General features: G+C 37.4%; 1 protein-coding gene across 4 annotated transcripts in view; it reads left to right on the forward strand.

The window, feature by feature from the left end:
* Nucleotides 1-20,902, forward strand: part of pkmyt1 (protein kinase, membrane associated tyrosine/threonine 1) — a 66,814-nt gene that overhangs the window by 19,972 nt on the left and 25,940 nt on the right. For all 4 annotated transcript variants that reach the window (XM_058793322.1, XM_058793320.1, XM_058793323.1 and 1 more), the window contains exon 6: nucleotides 10,208-10,380. In XM_058793322.1, coding sequence (XP_058649305.1) covers nucleotides 10,208-10,380 — 173 coding nt within the window. The remainder of the gene's footprint in view (nucleotides 1-10,207; nucleotides 10,381-20,902) is intronic.

Raw genomic sequence — 20,902 nt, forward strand, 5'->3', positions numbered from 1 at the left:
ATGACCCCTTTAAGAATTAATGTGAAGAATTAGGTGTGAAACCATCAGGAACCATTTAGTCTCCAGTGCCACCATTTTCCAGAACAGCAACTTGTTTCTGGCATTGCAAGAGCTGTGTCTTATTTAGAAGGCTGCGTCAGAGTCCTGCACGCGGATGGGTGAACCGCAAAAATTGACATAACGGGTGGAATAATATTGACGTGTAGGGTGCGGTGTGGGTCAACTGGTGACAGGCACGGGCGGGTTGCGGGTACAATTATAACCAAGACTATTTCGACTTAATCCAGTACACGCTGATAGGCAGCTCCTTTCAAATTGTCCCGTGCTTGTGTTTGCGCGCTCAGTCTGAAGACCGGGCTTCTACAGCGGGATTTGCAAACACTGAGCACTGTAGTCAGTCGACAGCTGTATTGACATTGATTGACAGCTGTAGGTCTAGTGATTATATTAAAGGGAGCGCTCTTTGCTCGTTTTTTTGTAATTAATCTATTCGCAGTTTGAATAAAAGCTTTAGTCTATTTCTCATTCTAAAATAGGCCTAACACTGTTCTGTTAGCTTATTTAATGCAATGTTTAATTAACTGAAAAATGCTTAAGGCTTCTTAATGTGCACTAATAAAAACGCTAACAATTATTTAATATTTTTGTCAAATTGTTAAAATTTTGTTAAAATTGAGGGGTGTGTTCCAATAGTTTTTGCTATGATTTCGAAATTAATAATTGAAACTGTTATTTTTATTTATTATTATTATTATTTTTTTTTTATAAAACTCTTTAGCGTTTCATATTTATTATGTATCATATTTATTGTGTTGCCTCTGTGTCTGTGATTAGCCTATAGGAGCCCTCCAAGTTCATATTTGACTAATCTAAGCCTTTTAGACCTGTTTAAAATAGATTGGTCACATGTACGCAATAGTTTTATATTGTTTTTACACGTTGGATGTTGTGCGCTCTCTCTCTCTCGACACTGCTGCCAGTCCTACATATTTTTATGCAGCCTAAAGTTAATTGTTTTTATAGGTTATGAAGGAAAAGCTCATATTTGGCTTATTAATCTAAGCCCTTTAGACCTGTTTACAATAGATTGTTCAGATGTACGCAGTAGTTTTATATTGTTTACATGCTGAATGTTGCTTTCTCTCTCTGTTAACTTGATGGGTTGCGCGTGTTAAATGTTATTATTAATTTTTAAACGCATTAACTCAGAATGACTTGTTAATTGCTTGTTACATTAAAAATAAAATAAAGGTGTTTTTAATGTGGGTGCGGTTCGGGTCGCGGTTTTTATGTCAAACGGGTCGGGTCGGGTTCGGAATTAAATTAGTATTGCTGTCGGATAACGGGTATTCGGTTAACTACTGCGGGTGCAGGGCGGGTGCGGGTTTATTAAACAGGACCCGTGTAGGACTCTGGGCTGCGTCCTCCGGAGGTCTCATTCGAAGGGTGCATACGTCATCGAGGCTGTCTCATTTCAGAAACGCATGTAGGACACTCCGAATGCGACCTTCTTTCACAGGAATTTGGAGGATGCATGAGGTGTATCCTTAGCTACTACAGATAACCCACAATTCTTGGCGTCGCCGTAAACAACGTCATTAATTTGAAAAATGCCGGCGCACTTTTTAAAAAAAAAATAAAGTCTTCATGTATTTCACAACACTTCAACATGTTATTCTTATTAAGTGAGGGTCATTTTTTTTTAGGATTCTTTACGTAACCAAAGTCTCTAAGAACCTGACACCTTGTAATTCTGGAGACTCCAGGTAGCTTGCAGTTCTGGAAAATGGTGGTGCTGGAGACTAAATGGTTCATGATTGTTTTACACCTAATTCTTCACATTATTTCTTTTGCAGTTAACATGTGGCTTTTCTTCTCCACCTTTTTTTTTATTTTTATTTTTTTTTAACCCCGCTGACCCAGTGAACATTTTGCTGTCTGTTGGTCATGTCTTAAAGGTGCAGTAGGAGATCTCGGAAAATGCTAACTTTAGCCTGATAGCACTGAAAGCAAACGTCCCACCCTCCTTGCAATCGCCGTCCAAAGCCACACCCCCTGAACGCACATACGCTCAAAGAGCAGCCAGAGACAACATAAATTACTAAAATAGGCTACATCAACGGATTGCAGTACTTCCAATTACAGTCCTTGAGCCCTCCCCGCTCTGCACATTTCATATGTATATCTTATCATGTCCGACAGTTGTTCTTTTCGACCGTAAGTCATAAGTGCCCTGCGAAGTGGACATCACCAGATATTCCGCCATGATTCCAGTTCAAAGCGAGCATTTATGGTCCATACAAAGGGCATTAAAGTGTGCCAGACCTGAATTTAAATTGTATTTATTTACAGAGGTATATTATGTCATACTTCACACTTCTCTTTCGTCTGTGTGTGAGGAGCAGCGCAAATCCGTTAGTGAATGTTCTGAAGTGAAATAAACGGATTTTCCCTGCTCAGGGAGTAGGGAGCAATGAACACTGTGTAGGGAGCATGACAATCGGAACACAGTTCATGCACGGAGATCTCTTCTAACTAGCTGGTCATCTGAACCGAGTGTGTTAACTAAGCGAAACATGCAAAATATGCAGAGACGGGGGGCATGAGGACTGGAACTGGGAACAGCATTGGGCTACATCATATTATTCACCGGTGAGAAAACTGGTAACACTTTATTTCGATAGTCCACTTTAGACATTCTACTAACTATAAGTAACTTTGTAACTAAATGTCAACTACATGTCAACTAATTCTCATTAATGTGCAACTACATGTCTACTAACTCTCAGTAGGGTAGGTTTAGGGTTAGTAGAATAAGTTGACATACTTGCAAAGTTTCTCATAGTCAGTATGTTGTATGTTGTGGACCCATCAAAATAAAGTGTTAGAAGATATTAAGCAGACAGTCTACTAATACTCTAATGACTGCTAGTTGACATGTAGTTGCAAAGTTACTTACTGTTAGTAGAATGTCTAAAGTGGACTATCGAAATAAAGTGTTACCAGAAAACTTTACAGCACAGTTAGTAAAAGTACTACAATACCAGGAAGGAAGATCAGGTTGTTGATGTTTGCCTGCCATTCTCGCTCTGTCTGCGTGAAAGCGCTGATGACGTATCCTGTCTGCACGAACAGGGTGCGCAGAGGTATGCAAATATATACGTTGACAGGCAGGTAAGAAAGACAATTAAAACGCTCGGACCGAGTGTTTTAATTGGACAAACATTTCTTGGTCCTACACCTTCCACAGAATATATAAATACAGATAAATACATTTAGACCACTTAACTTAATGATTGCTATCAGGATGTGAAGAGATTTTAAACCAGAATAACAAAAAATGTTTCTGAAGACAATCACCTATAGCACCTTTAACTTTGCAGTTTCTGTATTGCATTAGTTTTGAATATTTCTCGTGGAGATATAATAATTTTTGACTTCAGTCTGAGTTAAATCTGTTTGTTTTTTTGGCTCATTTTATCTGTAAAAGTAAACGTGCCTAATAATTCTGCACACCTGAATATAAGGAGTTTTTCACTTCCAGCCTTCATGGACAATTATATATCACTTATAAATGATTAAATACAAAATTAATAGTAGTTATTAAGATTGATATAATATGTTTAATTTGAATAATAATAATATGTTTAGTTTATATAGCGCCTTTCCCAGGCTCATGTGAGTGGACATTGGACAGTTTGCCCAATTCAGTAACAAGTAATGCAGTTGCATAATACACAGGTTATGTAATAAAGACATAGAAAAAGAAAACAAATGGGACAAATACACAATGCTATTTAGTGATGGTGTTGATTAAACAAATATGTTTTAAGCTTTGATTTAAATTCACTGAAAGAGGTGACTGTTCTGAGTGCCAGGGGAAGCGAATTCCAAAGTTTGGGTGCCGTGACAGAAAAGGACCTGCCGCCCATTGAAGATAGGCGGAACCTAGGCACACAAAGAACTTCTGAACTAGGTAACACTTTATTTCGACAGTCCACTTTAGACATTCTACTAACAGCAAGTAACTTTTCAACTAGCAGTCATTAGAGTATTAGTAGACTGTCTGCAATAACTTCTAACACTTTATTTTGATGGGTCCACAACATAGTGACTGATAAACTTTGCAAGTATATGTCAACTTATTATACTAACCCTAAATCTACCCTACTCTAAGTCTACTCTAAGAGTTAGTAGATATGTAGTTGCAGATTAATGAGAATTAGTTGACATGTACAGTAGTTGACATGTAGTTACAAAGTTACTTATAGTTAGTAGAATGTCTAAAGTGAACTATCAAAATAAAGTGTAACCCTGAACTAGAAGACCGGAGTGAGCGAGAAGAAATATAGGAAGAGAGTAGGTCGGAAAGATAGGAGGGAGCAAGACCTGTGAGTGCCTTAAATGTGAGCAGAAGAATTTTGTATTGCACACAAATTGATACAGGCAACCAGTGAAGATTAAATGGAGTAGGGGTGATGTGAGCAGATTTTCTAGTGGAAGTTAATAGTCTGGCAGCAGAAAAAAGCAGCTTTGGAGAGTTTGCTGATGTAGTCATCCAAGGTCAGTGATGGGTCTAGAATGATAGCTAAATTTCTAACAGTGGCCGATGGAAGTATAGAAATAGCATCAAGGTCAAAGCTAGAAACATTAGTTTTATTTTTTATTAGAGATGGGGGACCAATTATTAAAATTTCTGTTTTACTCAAGTTCAAACTAAGATAATTTAGTCACTGACACATGAAGATAAGGAGGCCATCGAATGGGTAGAATCTGGCTGACAAGCAGTATATATCTGTATGTCATCAGCATAATAGTGGTAGTTAAAACCATGGTGACAAATTATTTGGCCAAGAGGCTGAATGTAGAGGATGAATAGTAATGGTCCGAGAACTGAACCCTGGGGAACACCCTGTTTGAGCGAGAGAGTGGGAGATTTGGAATTGTGCAGTGAGATGTAGTATTGCCTATCTGTGAGATATGAGAAGAACCAGGATAATGCAGAACCTGATATGCCAAACTCTGCAAGGTGAGAGAGTAATGTCTTATGACAAACAATATCGAATGCTGAGCTGAGGTCATGTAATAAAAGAATTGATAAACTGCTCTGAAAAATATCAAAGAGATTGTGGTCTAGAAATGACTGCAGCTGAGAGACAACAGCTTTTTCCATAATTTTTTTATACAAATGACAGGTTAGAAATTGGACGGTAGTTAGATACATTTACAGGGTCCAGATTTGTTTTTTTGATAATAGGAATTCGATTTCTGTATTAAATCAGCAATTAGAGATGGATTTGTCAAGGTAAAGGTAGTCAATGATTGGGTTGACTGATTTTGCCCACAATTAGAAATAGTCAGTTCCTCACCATTGGTAAAATGTGCTTGGAAAAAGAAATATGATCAGAATATCAACGTGCCTAATAATTATGCACGCACTGTATAAATATGAAAGCAAAAAATTAAAAAATACTACTAATAATAAAATAAAAATAATTGTTCATTAATCTTAATTGAGATTAAACGTTCAATTAATTGAGACTTTGATTTTAGGTCATATCGTCCAGCCCTAAATTTTATATATTGGTTTTTAGTTTCAGTTCACAAAATAGAGCACATTCGAGTTTCAGTACAATAGTTCACACAAATAAACAGCTTTTAAGAATAGAATGCCACACATATTATTGAAATAAAAATAAAATATAGCTGCAAGCAGTAATTATTTGGGTCTAAGCACAAATGTCTCGTATAGACAATATAGTTGATGATGCAATGGCCAAGTGTATTTTTATGGAAGTATTATTCTATGTTAGGGGTGTAACGGTACACAAATATGAAGGTTCGGTATGTACCTCGGTTTTAACGTCACGGTTCAGTATGATTTCGGTACAGCAGGGGGAAAACTAAACTTTTTTTTTTTTTTTTTTAATAAACAGTGGTTTACTGAACAAGTTGCTCTTTTTATATAAAAGGTAAAGGTATATAATAGTTAAAATTGTCTTAGTGATAAAAATCTACCTCAGCTTATGCTTGAAACTATAGGGAGCCCTTTTACATTATAAGGTTACAATTAGGCCTAACAACTTAAAGGGGTCATATGATGTTGCTAAAAAGAACATTATTTTGTGTATTTGGTGTAATGCAATGTTTACGTGGTTCGAGGTTAAAAAAAAAAACACATTATTTTCCACATACTGTACATTATTGTTGCTCCTCTATGCTCCGCCTTTCTGAAACGCGTCGATTTTTGCAAAGCTCATCGTTCTGAGAAGTGAGGTGTGCTCTGATTGGCCAGCTATCCAGTGCGTTGTGATTGGCTGAATACCTCAAGCGTGTGACGGAAATGTTACGCCCCTTACCGTATTGTGATGCACAAAGAGACTAAAACAATAAAACCCACTATAAACGAGGCATTTGTTGCATTCAGTGAGGACATAATTACTGATTATAAGGATTCATACGGTCTTTTTATGCATTGCGCCGCGTAAACATAACACCGTGTCTGCATTTGTGATCGTAGAAACGCCAAACAAGCACCACTCTACACTGCTCAAAACTCGCGTTTGAATAGTCAGTAGCAAATTCTTTAAATATCAAAATGTACTTACAGGCTGTGAGTCAGAAGCACCAGACTGTCCTTGCGACGTTGGAATTGCCCCACTTTATAGTAGGGCTGGACAATAATTCGATATCAATATGTATCGCAATATTTTTTTTTCAATAACAGTGATATGATTTTTAAACACATTTATGATATTTCGATATACATTACTAGTGTTTCCCATACATTGATTTATTTGTGGTGTTTGACTTCGTTGAATAAACATGAGCACTGCACGTTTCAAAATCAAAACGTGGCGTGGGTGATTTATATGAATGTATCTCTGAAGGAAACCGACTGTCTTCAGAATAGTTTGGATTGCATTTTCATTCTATCTGATAAAGCAGCATTCATAAGAGGAGCTGCTAATATTCCCAGGTTCAGGAAAATAGTCCTCTGTAAAATGCGCTGCACACACTCGAATATTTGTGTTGTACTGTTCTGGAACAGTGTTGTAAATACAACTTAACCACTGATTTCTAGTTGTGTCCTCTTTTGGAAGCCTAAACAAAGTACTTTCGCTTTCACAACGAAACAGCATCTTCAGGACATGGCGCCGGCGGGCAGCAACGATACTACAGCGAGAATAATAGTTCCGCCTTCTTTCATTGTGTATATGTTTGGCCGGTGTTACGCAAATCTTCCCACACAGTAACGTAGACGTGGGGGCGTGTTTGATTGAGCTGTTTTAGGAGGGTGTGACAGAGTCATAACTTTTATACAGAATATCTCTTTGGGTTTGAGACTTTAATCTTTGCAACTTTACAGATCTTATATATGCACAAACAGCTTGTAACACTCCAAAGACAAAGGAAAACATGACATCGCATCGTATGACCCCTTTAACCCAAACTTAAATTTAATTACAATTTAATTACATTTAAATAGATAATCAACACTCAACTTAAAAAATAAATAAAATAAATACAATAATAATAAAATTTCTAGGCTTTTTGTTAAAATATATTCAATTACACACTGGCTGTCATAGCATGTTTCATAACAGATTAATTTAAACATACGTTAAATAATTAAGACTAACAGGTTTAGTAAAATATAATGAGTATATGCTGTAATATTTTGCGAAATGCTCTTCTCTAGACTTAATTTCTCTAGTGAACTAACAAGCTGTGGACACTGATGATCTTGCTGAGGTAAATTAAATGCTACGTGGCATTTTATTTCCACGCTGTTTTGTTTCTTTCCGCAGTTGAAACACTGATTGAGCAATTACACGAGTTATGAGATGTTCAGTCATGTTTATTCGCATTAAAACTAGTAGTACAGAGGAAGGAATGATCGCGTTCACTCGCGCTCCACTCTGCACAAGTCTGCGGCGCGTCACAGCTCAGACACGGGAACCAGAGCTGATCGTGGTCGCTCAAGTCAATGCTTGTGTTGGGTTTATACCAGCACGTTTCTGAAGAGTCCCTGAAGCGGCTCTCCAAGGCGTTTATACAGCGATCTGTCATGCCACATTAAAGACTGTCAAAATGCCATTTATTATTTGAATTTCCTGAAAAAAATAAATACAACCTGAATTACGGAAATGTTGGGACGTTTTTTAAATTTGAATAAAATGAAAACTAAAAGACTTTCAAATCACATGAGCCAATATCTTATTCACAATAGTACATAGATAACATAACAAATGTTTAAAATTAGAAATTGTACAATTTTATGCACAAAATGAGCTCATTTCAAATTTGACGCCTGCTACAGGTCTCAAAATAGCTGGGACGGGGGCATGTTTACCATGGTGTAGCATCTCCTCTTCTTTTCAAAGCAGTTTGAAGACATCTGGGCATCGAAGTTATGAGTTTCTGGAGTTTTGGTGTTGGAATTTGGTCCCATTCTTGCCTGATATAGGTTTCCAGCTGCTGAAGAGTTCATGGTCATCTTTGACATATTTTTTGTTTAATGATGCACCAAATGTTCTCTATAAGTGAAAGATCTGGACTGCAGGCAGGCCAATTCAGCACCTGGACTCTTCTACTACGAAGCCATGCCGTTGTAATAGCTGCAGTATGTGGTTTTGCATTGTCCTGCTGAAATACACGTTGTCTGGAGGGGAGCATATGTTGCTCTAAAACCTTTATATACCTTTCAGCATTCATAGTGCCTTCCAAGACATGCAAGCTGCCCATACCGTATGCACTTATGCACCCCCATACCATCAGAGATGCTGGCTTTTGAACTGAACGCTGATAACACGCTGGAAGGTCTCCCTCCTCTTTAGCTCGGAGGACACGGCGTCTGTGATTTCCAACAAGAATGTCAAATTTGGACTCGTCTGACCATAGAACACTTTTCCACTTTGAAACAGTCCATTTTAAATGAGCCTTGGCCCACAGGACACGACGGTGCTTCTGGACCATGTTCGCATATGGCTTCCTTTCTGCACGATAGAGCTTTAGTTGGCATTTGCAGATGGCACGGCGGATTGTGTTTACCGACAGTGGTTTCTGGAAGTATTCCTGGGCCCATTTAGTAATGTCAATGACAGAATAATGCAGATGAGTGATGCAGTGTCGTCTGAGGGCCCGAAGACCACGGGCATCCATCAAAGGTCTTCGGCCTTGTCCCTTACGCACAGAGATTTCTCCAGTTTTTCTGAACCTTTTGATGATGTTATGCACTGTAGATTGCAAAGCCTTTGCAATTTGACGTTGAGGAACGTTGTTTCCACAATATTTTTACGCACTCTTTCACAGATTGGAGAGCCTCTGCCCATCTTTATTTCTGAGAGACTCTGCGTCTCTAAGACATCCCTTTTATAGCTAATCATGTTACAGACCTGATGTCAATTAACTTAAATAGTTGCTAGATGTTCTCCCAGCTGAATCTTTTCAAAATGTCTTGCTTTTTCAGCCCTTTGTTGCCCCCGTCCCAACTTTTTTGAGACCTGTAGCAGGCATCAAATTTGAAATGAGCTCATTTAGTGGATAAAAGTGTAAAATTTGTCCGTTTAAACATTTGTTATGTTATCTATGTTCTATTGTGAATAAAATATTGGCTCATGTGATTTGAAAATCTGTTAGTTTCCATTTTATTCAAATAAAAAAAAAAAATGTCCCAACATTTCTGGAATTCGGGTTGTAATTGTATTGTTTGGTACACATGCGTACTGAACCGAAAGACCTGTACCAAAATGGTTCGGTACGAATATGTGTACCGTTAAACCCCTATTCTATGTACTATATTACAACAGACTAGTAATATTGTCTCTTCATTTTAATTTGACAAAAATGCATTTAGTTATGTCTGGCAACTTGAGATATGTTTTCACTTTCATTAGGGTATAAAAAAGGTAATTTTGATATTACAAATTTATTTGCGAACTAATTAGACCCCTAGAAGACCCCTAGCATGCAGTGAACTTTTAAATAGTGGATTCATCATCATCCTAGTGAATTTATGTGATTATCACCAAAAAGATTTTTGATATATTGAATGGTTTAGCCATGGTGAGGCCATAATTTTATGGCAAAAAGGAAATAGTAAGTTTAATATTGTTTGAATACCTTAATATATAATTAATTAAATATTTACTCAAATAGTTCAACCCATTGTGTTAGCATTTATGTAAGTATATGTGTGTTTCAGCACTTTCAGAAGACATGCAGTATATGCTACGGCTTATGCTAAACCCAGAGCCCTGCAAAAGATCCACCGCACAGCAGCTGCTCTCTCTGCCCTTTGTGTGTAAACGCAAGTGGAGACGACAGCTTTCCCTCTGCATCATTGAGTGCTTTCTATCCTTATTCCAGTGGTGTCAGGTAAGAATCACATAATTTCAGTATATACGGTGGAAATCAAAATTAGAGAACAACCTACAATTTACTATATTTCAAGGTGACTGCTCAGTCCTATTTGAAGTTATCCTAACAGGAGTAGAAGGGCAGTTTTTAATCATATTTCATAAATTATTTGTATTCTGAAGCACTGTTTAAAAAACCTAAATGAGATATTTGAAAGAGAACACTGATCAAAATTAGAGAACACTTACAGATACCTCCAAGTTATTGGTGTTAATCTGGCACCTGGTGCTAATTTCCTTCATTATATGACATGCACTATTTAACTGGCAGCATCATTTGTCTTATTGTCAAAAAAAGTCCCCCAAAAAGGCTGGTCGTCCACGTAAGACAAATGCATGAGAAGACAGGATAATGTGGAGACTCTTAATTGGGAATTGCTTCAACACTGAAGCTGGAATTGCTCACCAGTTCAGCAATGAACCGGGTATGGATCTGTCTCAACACGTTTAAGAGAAGTCAGACTGAAAATGCACTCTGCAGTGATGAAGCATCTCATCAGCAAAAAGTATCAAAAGGCTAGGTTCAGCTTTGCTGAGGAGCATGTTGTGTGAAAAGAGGAGAAATGGTCACTTCACTTCAGTGATAAAAGCAAGTTTAATGTATTTGGGTCCGTTAGGGAACATTAAGTTCGGCATCAAACTGGGGAAAGACTGAACCCCAAGTGTGTAAAGAAGTCACTGACAGTTGGAGAAGGAAGTGTCATGGTTTGGGGCATGTTTTCTGAAGCAGTAATTGGGTCTCTTATTGGCAGAGTGAATGCAAATGTTTATCAGAACCTCCCTCAGCAACATGCAGTTCCTTTCCCAATCAGCCAGCAAACATCTCCCAATCAGCTAGTAATTTTCATGTAAGACAATGCTCCCGTCACACTGCAAAATGGGTAAAGCTGTTCCTTGACGCTGAAAACTTTAAATAATGAAATGACCAGCCCAGAGTCCTGATCTAAACCCAACTGAAAATCTCTGGAAAATCTTTGGCAACAAAGTTATGGCTAAGAAACCCAACAGTTACTAAACTATGGAAGAGATTGGAAGAAGAGTGGACCAAAATCACACCAGCGCAGTGTGAGAAACTAGTGATATCCAGAGGCCGCAGATGTGCTGAAGTCATTCAAAGCAGGGGCCTCAACAATTCCTTTTAATTTTTGACAGCTGTAACCCTCCAAAATTTTAGTTGTGATCTTTTGTACTACAGTGGTTACTACACTGTGTGCAGAATTATTAGGCAAGTTGATTTTCCAAGAACATTTTACCAATTCCAAACCACATTAATCTTAATAACTACTATTGATTTTGTATTTAATCATTTATAAGTGATATATAATTGTCCATGAAAGCTGAAAGTCAAAAACTCCTTATTTCAGGTGTACAGAATTATTAGGCAGGTTTTCTTTTACAGATAAAATGAGCCAAAAAAGAGATTGAACTGTTGAATTGATGTTGAATAAAGCAAATCTGCAGGACCGGGCAGTTTTAGCAATGCAAACTGAGAAAGTCAACTGATCATCAATCACAACTCCAAGGTTTCTGGTTGTTTTTGAAGGAGTTATGGTTGATGTGCCTAACTGGATGGTGAAATTGTGATGAAACAATGGGTTTGATGGAACCACAAGCAGTTCTGTCTTGGCAAGTTTGAGTTGAAGGTGGATGCAAGAAATGTCAGTAAGACAAGCTGAGATGCGAGCAGTATATTAGAAATTTCCACAAGACTACTCTACTATTTGCTAACAAAAAGGGATTGATTGATTAATTGATTGATTAATTAATGTAAAATTTTTTTTTTTTTTTTAATTACTGGGGGATTATAGATCATAAATAGAAACAAAAGCACAAAATAAGTGTCAGCTGGTCAGAGGTGGAATTGTCTGCAGGTTAGGGCTGCTCGATTATGGCAAAAATCATAATCCCGATCAGTGTTTCCCCTGCCATTATATTAGGGGGGCGCACCGCCCCCTCCCCTTGAAGTTCAAGTTAATTTTCTTTTCTTTATTGTGCCAGATCACAACAGAAGTCATTTAAAGTTACCTTTCCTAGGGGTGGGCGATATGGCAAAAATATCATATCACAATTCTTTTAGAAATATCACGATTTCACGATTTTATCATGATTCTTTGTCATGTTGGTTTTACAATTTTGTCTGAGCAGTGCAGCCTAAATAATTTCCCTGTTATAAAGACAAATCCTTTCAAGGTAACAAAATATAAAAAAAGAATGGTGGATATTTAGGCTAAAGTGGACGAAGATAAAAATCTTTGTCATTATTTTATCTTTGTTATTAAAAATAAGAATAAAGATACACATTACAAATAAAACAAACAGTGCTTTATTTTCAGGTACAATATGCATATTTAGCAGGAGCATTCAAGAAATTGAATGAACAAATATAAAAATAAAACACTATATAGACTGATTCCTTTTAAAGCAGCTGTATTATTTTTTTCTGTCAAGAGTAGAGAGTTATTCTTTTCTGTCGATTCTGTCATAGTGTTTTATATTTATACTAGGGGTGTCCCCGAATAGTCGACGATTCGATGCTTCGATTCGAGGAGCCTGATTCGACTCCCAATCTCACAGTCGAATATTCGCGGGTTGTTATGATCATACCATTTTGGCTATAAGGGGGTGCTCGGTGTCTGATTTCACATCGAACTACCGGTTTTCTCCCAATAAGTTAATATACATCCTATTATCATAATGCTGTAAATAAGAATCTTAAAAGAAAGAAGCTTTAAATAAATATTTTAACGTGCGTGAATAAATCCAACTTCCCCTATAGATTAAAGTTTCGCTTTCTAATCAGTGACCGACAGAGGAGCATCTTGGCGGCAGGGATTTAAATCTTTAACAAGACTCAAATCGATCAGGTAGGGTATAACAAGTGATTTCAAAACATTTCAGTCGGTTTATTTATATTGTGTATATATTATTTATCTCGTATAAGATGCATTTGGTTGAGTTACGCTGCAGTAAAACGCATACGGTGATTATCTCTTCAGCGCGCAGTGCGAGCAGAACAACAACGCAGAATATTAATAACTATGACTGGCACTGTCATATACATAGCATTATAATGAGAACACTATTATAATAAAACGGTGTTATTTTTTTTAGTGTTTAGTTGTGTTTCTGCATGTTATTGCGTGAAGAACGCGTCCACAAAAGGAGTTCATTCAGAGCCACGCAGAGGCGTGCATTCGGGGCATTTTGTGAAGATAGCCTATAAGTTGTAATATTAACGTTATGTTAAATAAATAACGAAGCGTATTCTATGTGAGATAAATTAGTTAAATCCCATTGATTAAAAACCTGCTATCATATGCTTCATTCTACTGGTGATCTTCAGCAGGTGATCAAAACAGAAATGCAGAACATTATAACTACGATCATATACATAACGTTATAATGAGAGCACTATAGTAAAAAAATGTTGTGAATTCTTAAGGTTTTCGCTGACGTTTAATGTTAACTATCTTTTAATCAAAACATAAAACATTATTTACCCCGTTTGTATCTGGGCATCCGTTACACATTTTACCTGTGTATTTATGATTGTTGAATGTCTGACATGATTCTTGGTAATGTATTTTGCCCCGCCCTCAAATATATGATTCGACTGTCAGTCGACTATCGGCATGATTCAAAAATTCTGATTCGACTATGAAAATCCTTAGTCGGGGACACCCCTAATTTATACCATCATTTACTCACTCAAAATTAGTTTTAAACCTGACTGAGTTTTTCTTCTGCTGAATGAACAGTTGCTGATCCCCAGTGACTTCCATAGTATTGTTTTCCTACTATCAAATTCAATGTGGACCAGCAACTTTTCAGTTACCCACATTTTTCTAAATATCTTCTTTTGTGTTCAGCACAAGAAAGAAATTAATACAGGTTTGGGACAACATGTGAGTAAATAATGACAGAAAATAAATTTTAGGGTGAACTATCCCTTTAATGACAGTCGGCAGCATGTTTAGTTCTGTACCTTTAAGAGCTGCACACATCTAATATACAGGCATGTATCCGTTTGTCTGAACTGTTTACCTTCAGTTTAGACATAACCAACTGAGTCTATACATAAACCTGTGTTTTGACAGTATTAGCGCAAAAGATAACTTAGTTCAGTAATCAGGCGCTGTTAGACCAGAGGCATTTTAGTGCGTGCGCTTCAGGTGTACGGGCTCAGAAAAAGCGCACGTCAGAACAGCACGTGAATGAAATGAAACTTTAACCGGCAAGGCTTTAAAACACTCAAATAATGTACTTTTGTGATTGCGAATACGTGCAGTGTCCCGTGAGAGTAACTCTACCGCTGAGTTAACACTGATGTGAATGTATGTGGCGTTGTACAGTATATTGATACGGCGGCGCCAGAACTGCAGCAGATAGAATATGTGCTGTAGCACGATACTACGATATTTCTCCAAAAGCAGATCGTGGAGACATTTTTATCGTCCACGATCAAAAATCGTCATATCACACACCCCTAACCTTTCCTATAGAACAGGTCTACCTTGTTCTTTCATTAAACAAACTATATAGCCTTATGTTATTTATCTTATTTACACGATAGCATGGCCGTTTCTCAATATGCGTTCTTGTCTGTATTTGTGTTCTTGTGGACTTGTGAAACGTCATCAGTCGTCGCCCAAGTACTGTTCCAATTCAAAGTTCACATCTAGCCAAGTACAATTCAAATCCCTGGATGTGTTCTTGCCCTTTTATCGAGGATGCATCCAGAGGTGACTTGTGCGAACTTGAGGCAGCCAGGTATCCCAGAATGCATTTCGCACCAATCAGCGAGTGTGATGGTAGAGGAGAAAACCCACATAATTTAAAAAATATTACTGTTACTGTAGTACTGAGTATTTCAGGCAAGAATGTAGTTGTTTAAAACTCAAATCTGCGGTTTATTTATAAAGATAGCACCTATTTGAAAATGTGCTTTGCCGATTTCGGAGACGTGAGTTCCAAGCAATCAGCGGGTGCTCTGTGCTCATCGCTCTGGCTGAGAGCAGCCTCACAGCGGCTAGTGGCTCTGATGTCTCTGTAGTGGATAAACGTAAAATTTGTTTTGGGTATATCTAACAGGCAATCTTTGGTCTCATGAATCTATTATTTCTTCCAGGTCATATCGTTTTGGCTGAGCACAAAGTTATGTTTAATAAATTATTTATTTATTATTCGTAATTAGAGATCGGCCGATATATGGATTTACCGATATTTTTCCCAATGTATAGCATTTTACCATAATCGGATATCGGTTTTGTAATATCGGATTTACCGATAAACGCCCCCATCTTGTGGGTGTTTTGAGAATTGCGTGCAGTATCGCCATTACAGCACATCTGAGGGGAGACGAGACAACAGCGTGCACAGGTAAAGTATTACTTGCTTTGCTGTAATTAGTAAACTTTATTTAACATAACAGCCATTAATGCAAAAATTAGATGTGATGCATATGCTTGATATGTAGTTTATGCAGCTTGGCTCTAAGAAATAGAGACGAGTCACTTAAGATAATCCGTCAAGTCTTGTCCCAATAAAGACCTAACTTTGCATGAATTAAATAATACAGCCATGAATGAGCGCAAGTTGGAAATAAACGCGCTGAATTTAATTATCTCTCTGTTGTATATGCCCATCATTAGTCTCGTGAAGCCGCTTTCATATTGCTGTTCACTCAGCGGGTTGATGCTCAGGAAATGCTCCAGCACGGCCACTGCATGTAACTTTTAACAAGATTCACTTGATTAAAACACCGTAATTATATAAACATTTACTATATAACCATTAATTTGCTAATAAACATCCAAGTAAACATAACTCTATGGAAATTAATTATTTATTATCTCCGCGAGCGATCGCAGTTTGAGTATAGTTCTGTGTAATAAACAGCGCTTTGTCAACAGGTATTTCATAACCTAGAAAAGACTAAAACATTATTAATAATTCTGATATAACATACCAGTTGAGAAATAAAATACGATGTTTTGTTTGTTATATTCCAGTATTACAGAGAATATTATTCAGTTATTTAACATTATCCAGCGAATTATTCTTCACTCTTTAGCCTATTAAATAGCTTATAAATCTACTAAAACTATAGTTTAAAATTAAGTATTACATTTCTGCAAAGTTGATATGACGCCTGTCTTTAAATTTCTTCATTTGAAAACATTAGACATTCTACATTTATTTTGCTTATTGTTAACATTAATGGTGCTGCTGATGCTTTTTATAAATACAATTATTTTTTGTAATATGAAGATTTAAAATTAACATGAAAGACTACTAATTTTCAACACTTTTATTTTTAAGATGACTGAAAGGAGGAAAAACCAAAGTGAAGTATGGACTCATTGCCAGGGCTGGCAGTTTGCAAAGAATGCCAAATGAATGTGAGCATGGGGTCAAAATCTAAAACAACAAAAAATACCTCCAACCTGTGGACCCACCTAAAGATACATCACTCAACTATCTTTGAAGAGGTAAAGAAAAAAAGAGATGCTGAAGAGGAAAATACATCAAGCCACATTCAAGCTTCTCTTCCTATGATGTTTGATAAGCAGACAAAGTGGAAGACATCTGATGTCCGCTCAAAAAAAAAACCTAGACAGGCTGATTACAGAAATGATTGCTACAGACAATCAGCCTTTCAACTTTGTTGAAAATAAAGGCATCCAGAGACTCATGGCTACTGCAGAACCAAGATATACTCTAAAGAGTGAGAAGTTCTACAGAACAGAGGTGTTCCCCAGTATTCACAACAGTATCGTTGAGTAGGTTAAAGCACTGATAAAACCTAATAAAGCAGGTTATAACTTGGCTTTTACCACAGACTGCTGGTCTGGTACAACTGAATCCCTCATGAGTCTCACATGCCATTTCATTGATGATCAATGGATTCGCAGACAAGTAATTCTAAACACAAAAGCAATGACTGGATCACACACTGGGGAATACATTAGTGAGATGTTCTTGGGAATGCTGGAAGAATGGGAAATTGACAAAGACAGAGTGGTTCTTGTTCTCAGGGACAGTGGTGCTAACATTGTTAAAGGTATGAGAATTGCTGAACTGCCTGACATGAGCTGCAGTGCCCACATATTACAGCTTGTTGTCAATGATGGCCTCAACTCACAAAGATCGGTCCAAAATATTATGACAGTGCTGAGAAGCTGTGCTACCCATTTTAATCATTCATTACTAGCGAAACAGCGTTTAAGCAGTGATCCAGCAGGACCTTGGGTTACCTGCACATTCCATCATTCAGGCTGTGCCAACCCAGTGGAATTCCACCTTGCACATGCTGGGCAGGATGCTAGAGCAAATAAGGGCTTTGAACATATATGCCAGTGAGAATGGTGGGTTCACTAGCCGGAGTGCTGAGCAGTGGAATATTGTCAGTAATCTTATTGACACCCTTTCTCCAGTGGAAGAGGTCACTCTTGAGATGAGCCACTACGAAAGTTCAGCGTCATGCATCATCCCATCTGTCAAAGTTCTGAAGATGTTGCTCAGCAGCCAAGGTCCCTCCTCTCATGGGATTAATACAATGAGACAGGAGATGCTGGAGAGTCTCACCAGACAGTTTGCAAAAGTGGAGGAGGTGAAATGTGCAGTCCTTGCCTGTCTTCTGGATCCAAGATACAAGGCACATGCCTTTTCATCTGACACCACACTGTCAAATGCAAAAGAGTGGCTTGAGGAGGAGACAGAGAGCTTCGAGCAAGACAATGCACAAACCACACAATGTGAAGAAACACAGTCAGATGATTCTAGCACCCTTTCAAAAAGTCCCCGGACAGAAGAAAACCAGAAGAAACTGATTGATGAGATGTATGACACTATGCTTGGCGCTAGTTCTGAAGTTGCTGTGTCTAGCCTTGAAGGAGAGCTTCAGCAGTACCTTCTGGAACCAGTGATTGATAGAAGGATGGGCAAGCCACTTGAATGGTGGCAACAAAATGAGAAAAGGTTCCCCATTCTTGCTCCTTCGTCAAGAAAGTTTCTTTGCCCCCCACCTTCTTCGGTGCCCAGTGAGAGAGTCTTCAGTGAAGTCGGAGCCATTTATGAAAACAAACAAAGCAGGCTTACAGGGCAGAATGCTGAAAGACTCTGTCTTCTACACTACAACCTAGTTGTGCTCAACTGGGAGTATTAAGCTAAATTAAAATAGCAATGCTATTTTTTCAGGTGGTTTAGATTGATTGATTTTTTTAAATTGGTTAGAATTACTTTTATGTGCTTTATTTATTTTACTAGTTTTTTTTTTTTTTTAGTTTTTTTTACCTCATTGAAGATTTTATTTTTAAACAAAAACAGTTTAGTAACAGTGCACTTTTTTATTTTTTGCACTTTCAGACCCCTCTATTTATTGGTGTATAAATAAGATTTGTTTTGTTTTCTATGCAAGGAGGGAGTGATTGTTATAAATAAAATGGTTTGTTTAGTTCAGTGGTGTTGTAATTATTGTGTCAAAAACAGAAGTATAACAGTAAATAAATATCGGTTCTGCATATCGGTTATCGGGCACATAAACAAGCAAATTATCGGTATCGGTTCTAAAAAATCAATATCGGTCTATCACTAATCCTAATACAGATTTTGTTGCATACATTTGACTGAATTGTTTGCTTTTGTCTTTATTTCCTATTACATAAGTCTCTTATACTTTATACTGGCTATATTGTTCATTTAACAAAAAAGGCTTGTTGTGCTTATCATATTTAATTTTATTATAAATACAGTGAAGATAATTAGAGTATGTGCACATATTGCCTAAACCACATATTAATGTTTTATATTTTTAAAATGAAAACGAAAAGATGGTTGATTTATAGTTGGAAGAAAATGAAAAGGCAGTGGTGTTTGATATCATTTCGTTTTATTGTAATGCGTGTACGTTCCCTGAACTACATTTTTGCGGCTATTAATGTTTAAATGAAAACAAAAAGAGGCAGTGGTGTTTGAAATATTTCGTTGTATTGTTATCTATACATGCAGTGTTAACCGGAGTAGCCGAAGCGAGCTGAGTGACGTTATCAAGTACGCTGCTGTTCCATTTGCAGAATTAACGGACTTGTGTCCTCCCGTCCTCGTGAGTCCGCACTCCCGAGTCGAACTTACGAGGTCCGAACTACCGAGGACGCAAGTCCGAACTTTGCATACTTGGTATTGAGAAACGGCCCATGTCATTTCTTTCTCTACATTCTCTTCTGCTCTCTGTATCGCGCACACACAGACACGTGAGCACACTCCAACTAGTATTTGTAAATATTAAGCCACAAAAAGACTATTTAAATATGAATTTAAATACATGAACAACATCTCCAGAACTGCTCTGAGAGTCACTTCATGAGCATTTGACCGTTTCATTTGAGTAAAACTATCCTCATATCATATACACACGGCGACCCGTCAAAATAAAAGTTTGGTTTAACTTGTCTTGAAGACATTGTGGCAGAAATACATCACTATTGTTCAGTATATGTACGTAATACTACTACTACTAAAATTATTAAAACCTTATTTTTAAGGAATAATCATACAATATTTCTTCAGTGTCTTAAGTATATTAAAGTAGAAGTGAAGCAGTCACTCAAGTTTACATTTAGTAAATTGATTTCCACTTTAATTAAAAAAATTATAACAAACACGATTAATGTAACCGTTTTAAAGAAAAAAGGATGTTTTGTTATAGCTTTTGGAGCACGGGTGCCGCCATCTTGCAGTACCACCGCGTGTGACGTCACAGGGTTGGTTCACTCCATTGGCCAGTAAAGTAATATAAGCATTTCTTTACTTTTTGAACACACAAATGTTATTTTAACACACAAATGTTTTGATTTTCACCATAATTTGGATGAATATTCAACATATACAAGATCTATATCAATATCACCTCATCACGAAGATTTGATCATTGCATCCCAAACATTGTTTTCATAATGCGAGGCGCAACGTGATACATACTGCTTCATACAGTATCGTTCATACAGCATCTTATGTCAGACCTTTCAGACATATTTGCATTACACTGGCTCATTCACCAGTAGTGGTATGTAACATATTTTATGTTCACCTGCGAACATAAAGAGAATGGAGTTTAACTAAACACTTATCTGAATGATTGGGCTAGTGCTGCTTTATCATTCTCACGTGCTTTAAGCCTTGTCAGTTTAAACATTAAAGAGTTTTAAACCATTCAAATGCACATCAGCATGAAAGAGATTTCAATGTGGTACACGCACGCTGTAACAGATTGTTTCTTTGCACACACACACACAAAAAGCGATCGGCTCGGACTGCACGCGACCGAGTCCACTTTATTGCCTGTTTAAGCAAATGTCTGTTTTGATGAGTATCCACATAAACGCGATTTGTTTCCGATCCGCTCTTCACCCCATACCAGAGCAGGTTCATGACTTCTTACACCCATAACGGCAGTAATGCTTGTTCCCCTCGCAGTATCAGCT

Source organism: Onychostoma macrolepis, chromosome 12 (genome assembly GCF_012432095.1).
Source record: "Onychostoma macrolepis isolate SWU-2019 chromosome 12, ASM1243209v1, whole genome shotgun sequence".
In the NCBI taxonomy this organism is placed as follows: Eukaryota; Metazoa; Chordata; class Actinopteri; order Cypriniformes; family Cyprinidae; genus Onychostoma; species Onychostoma macrolepis.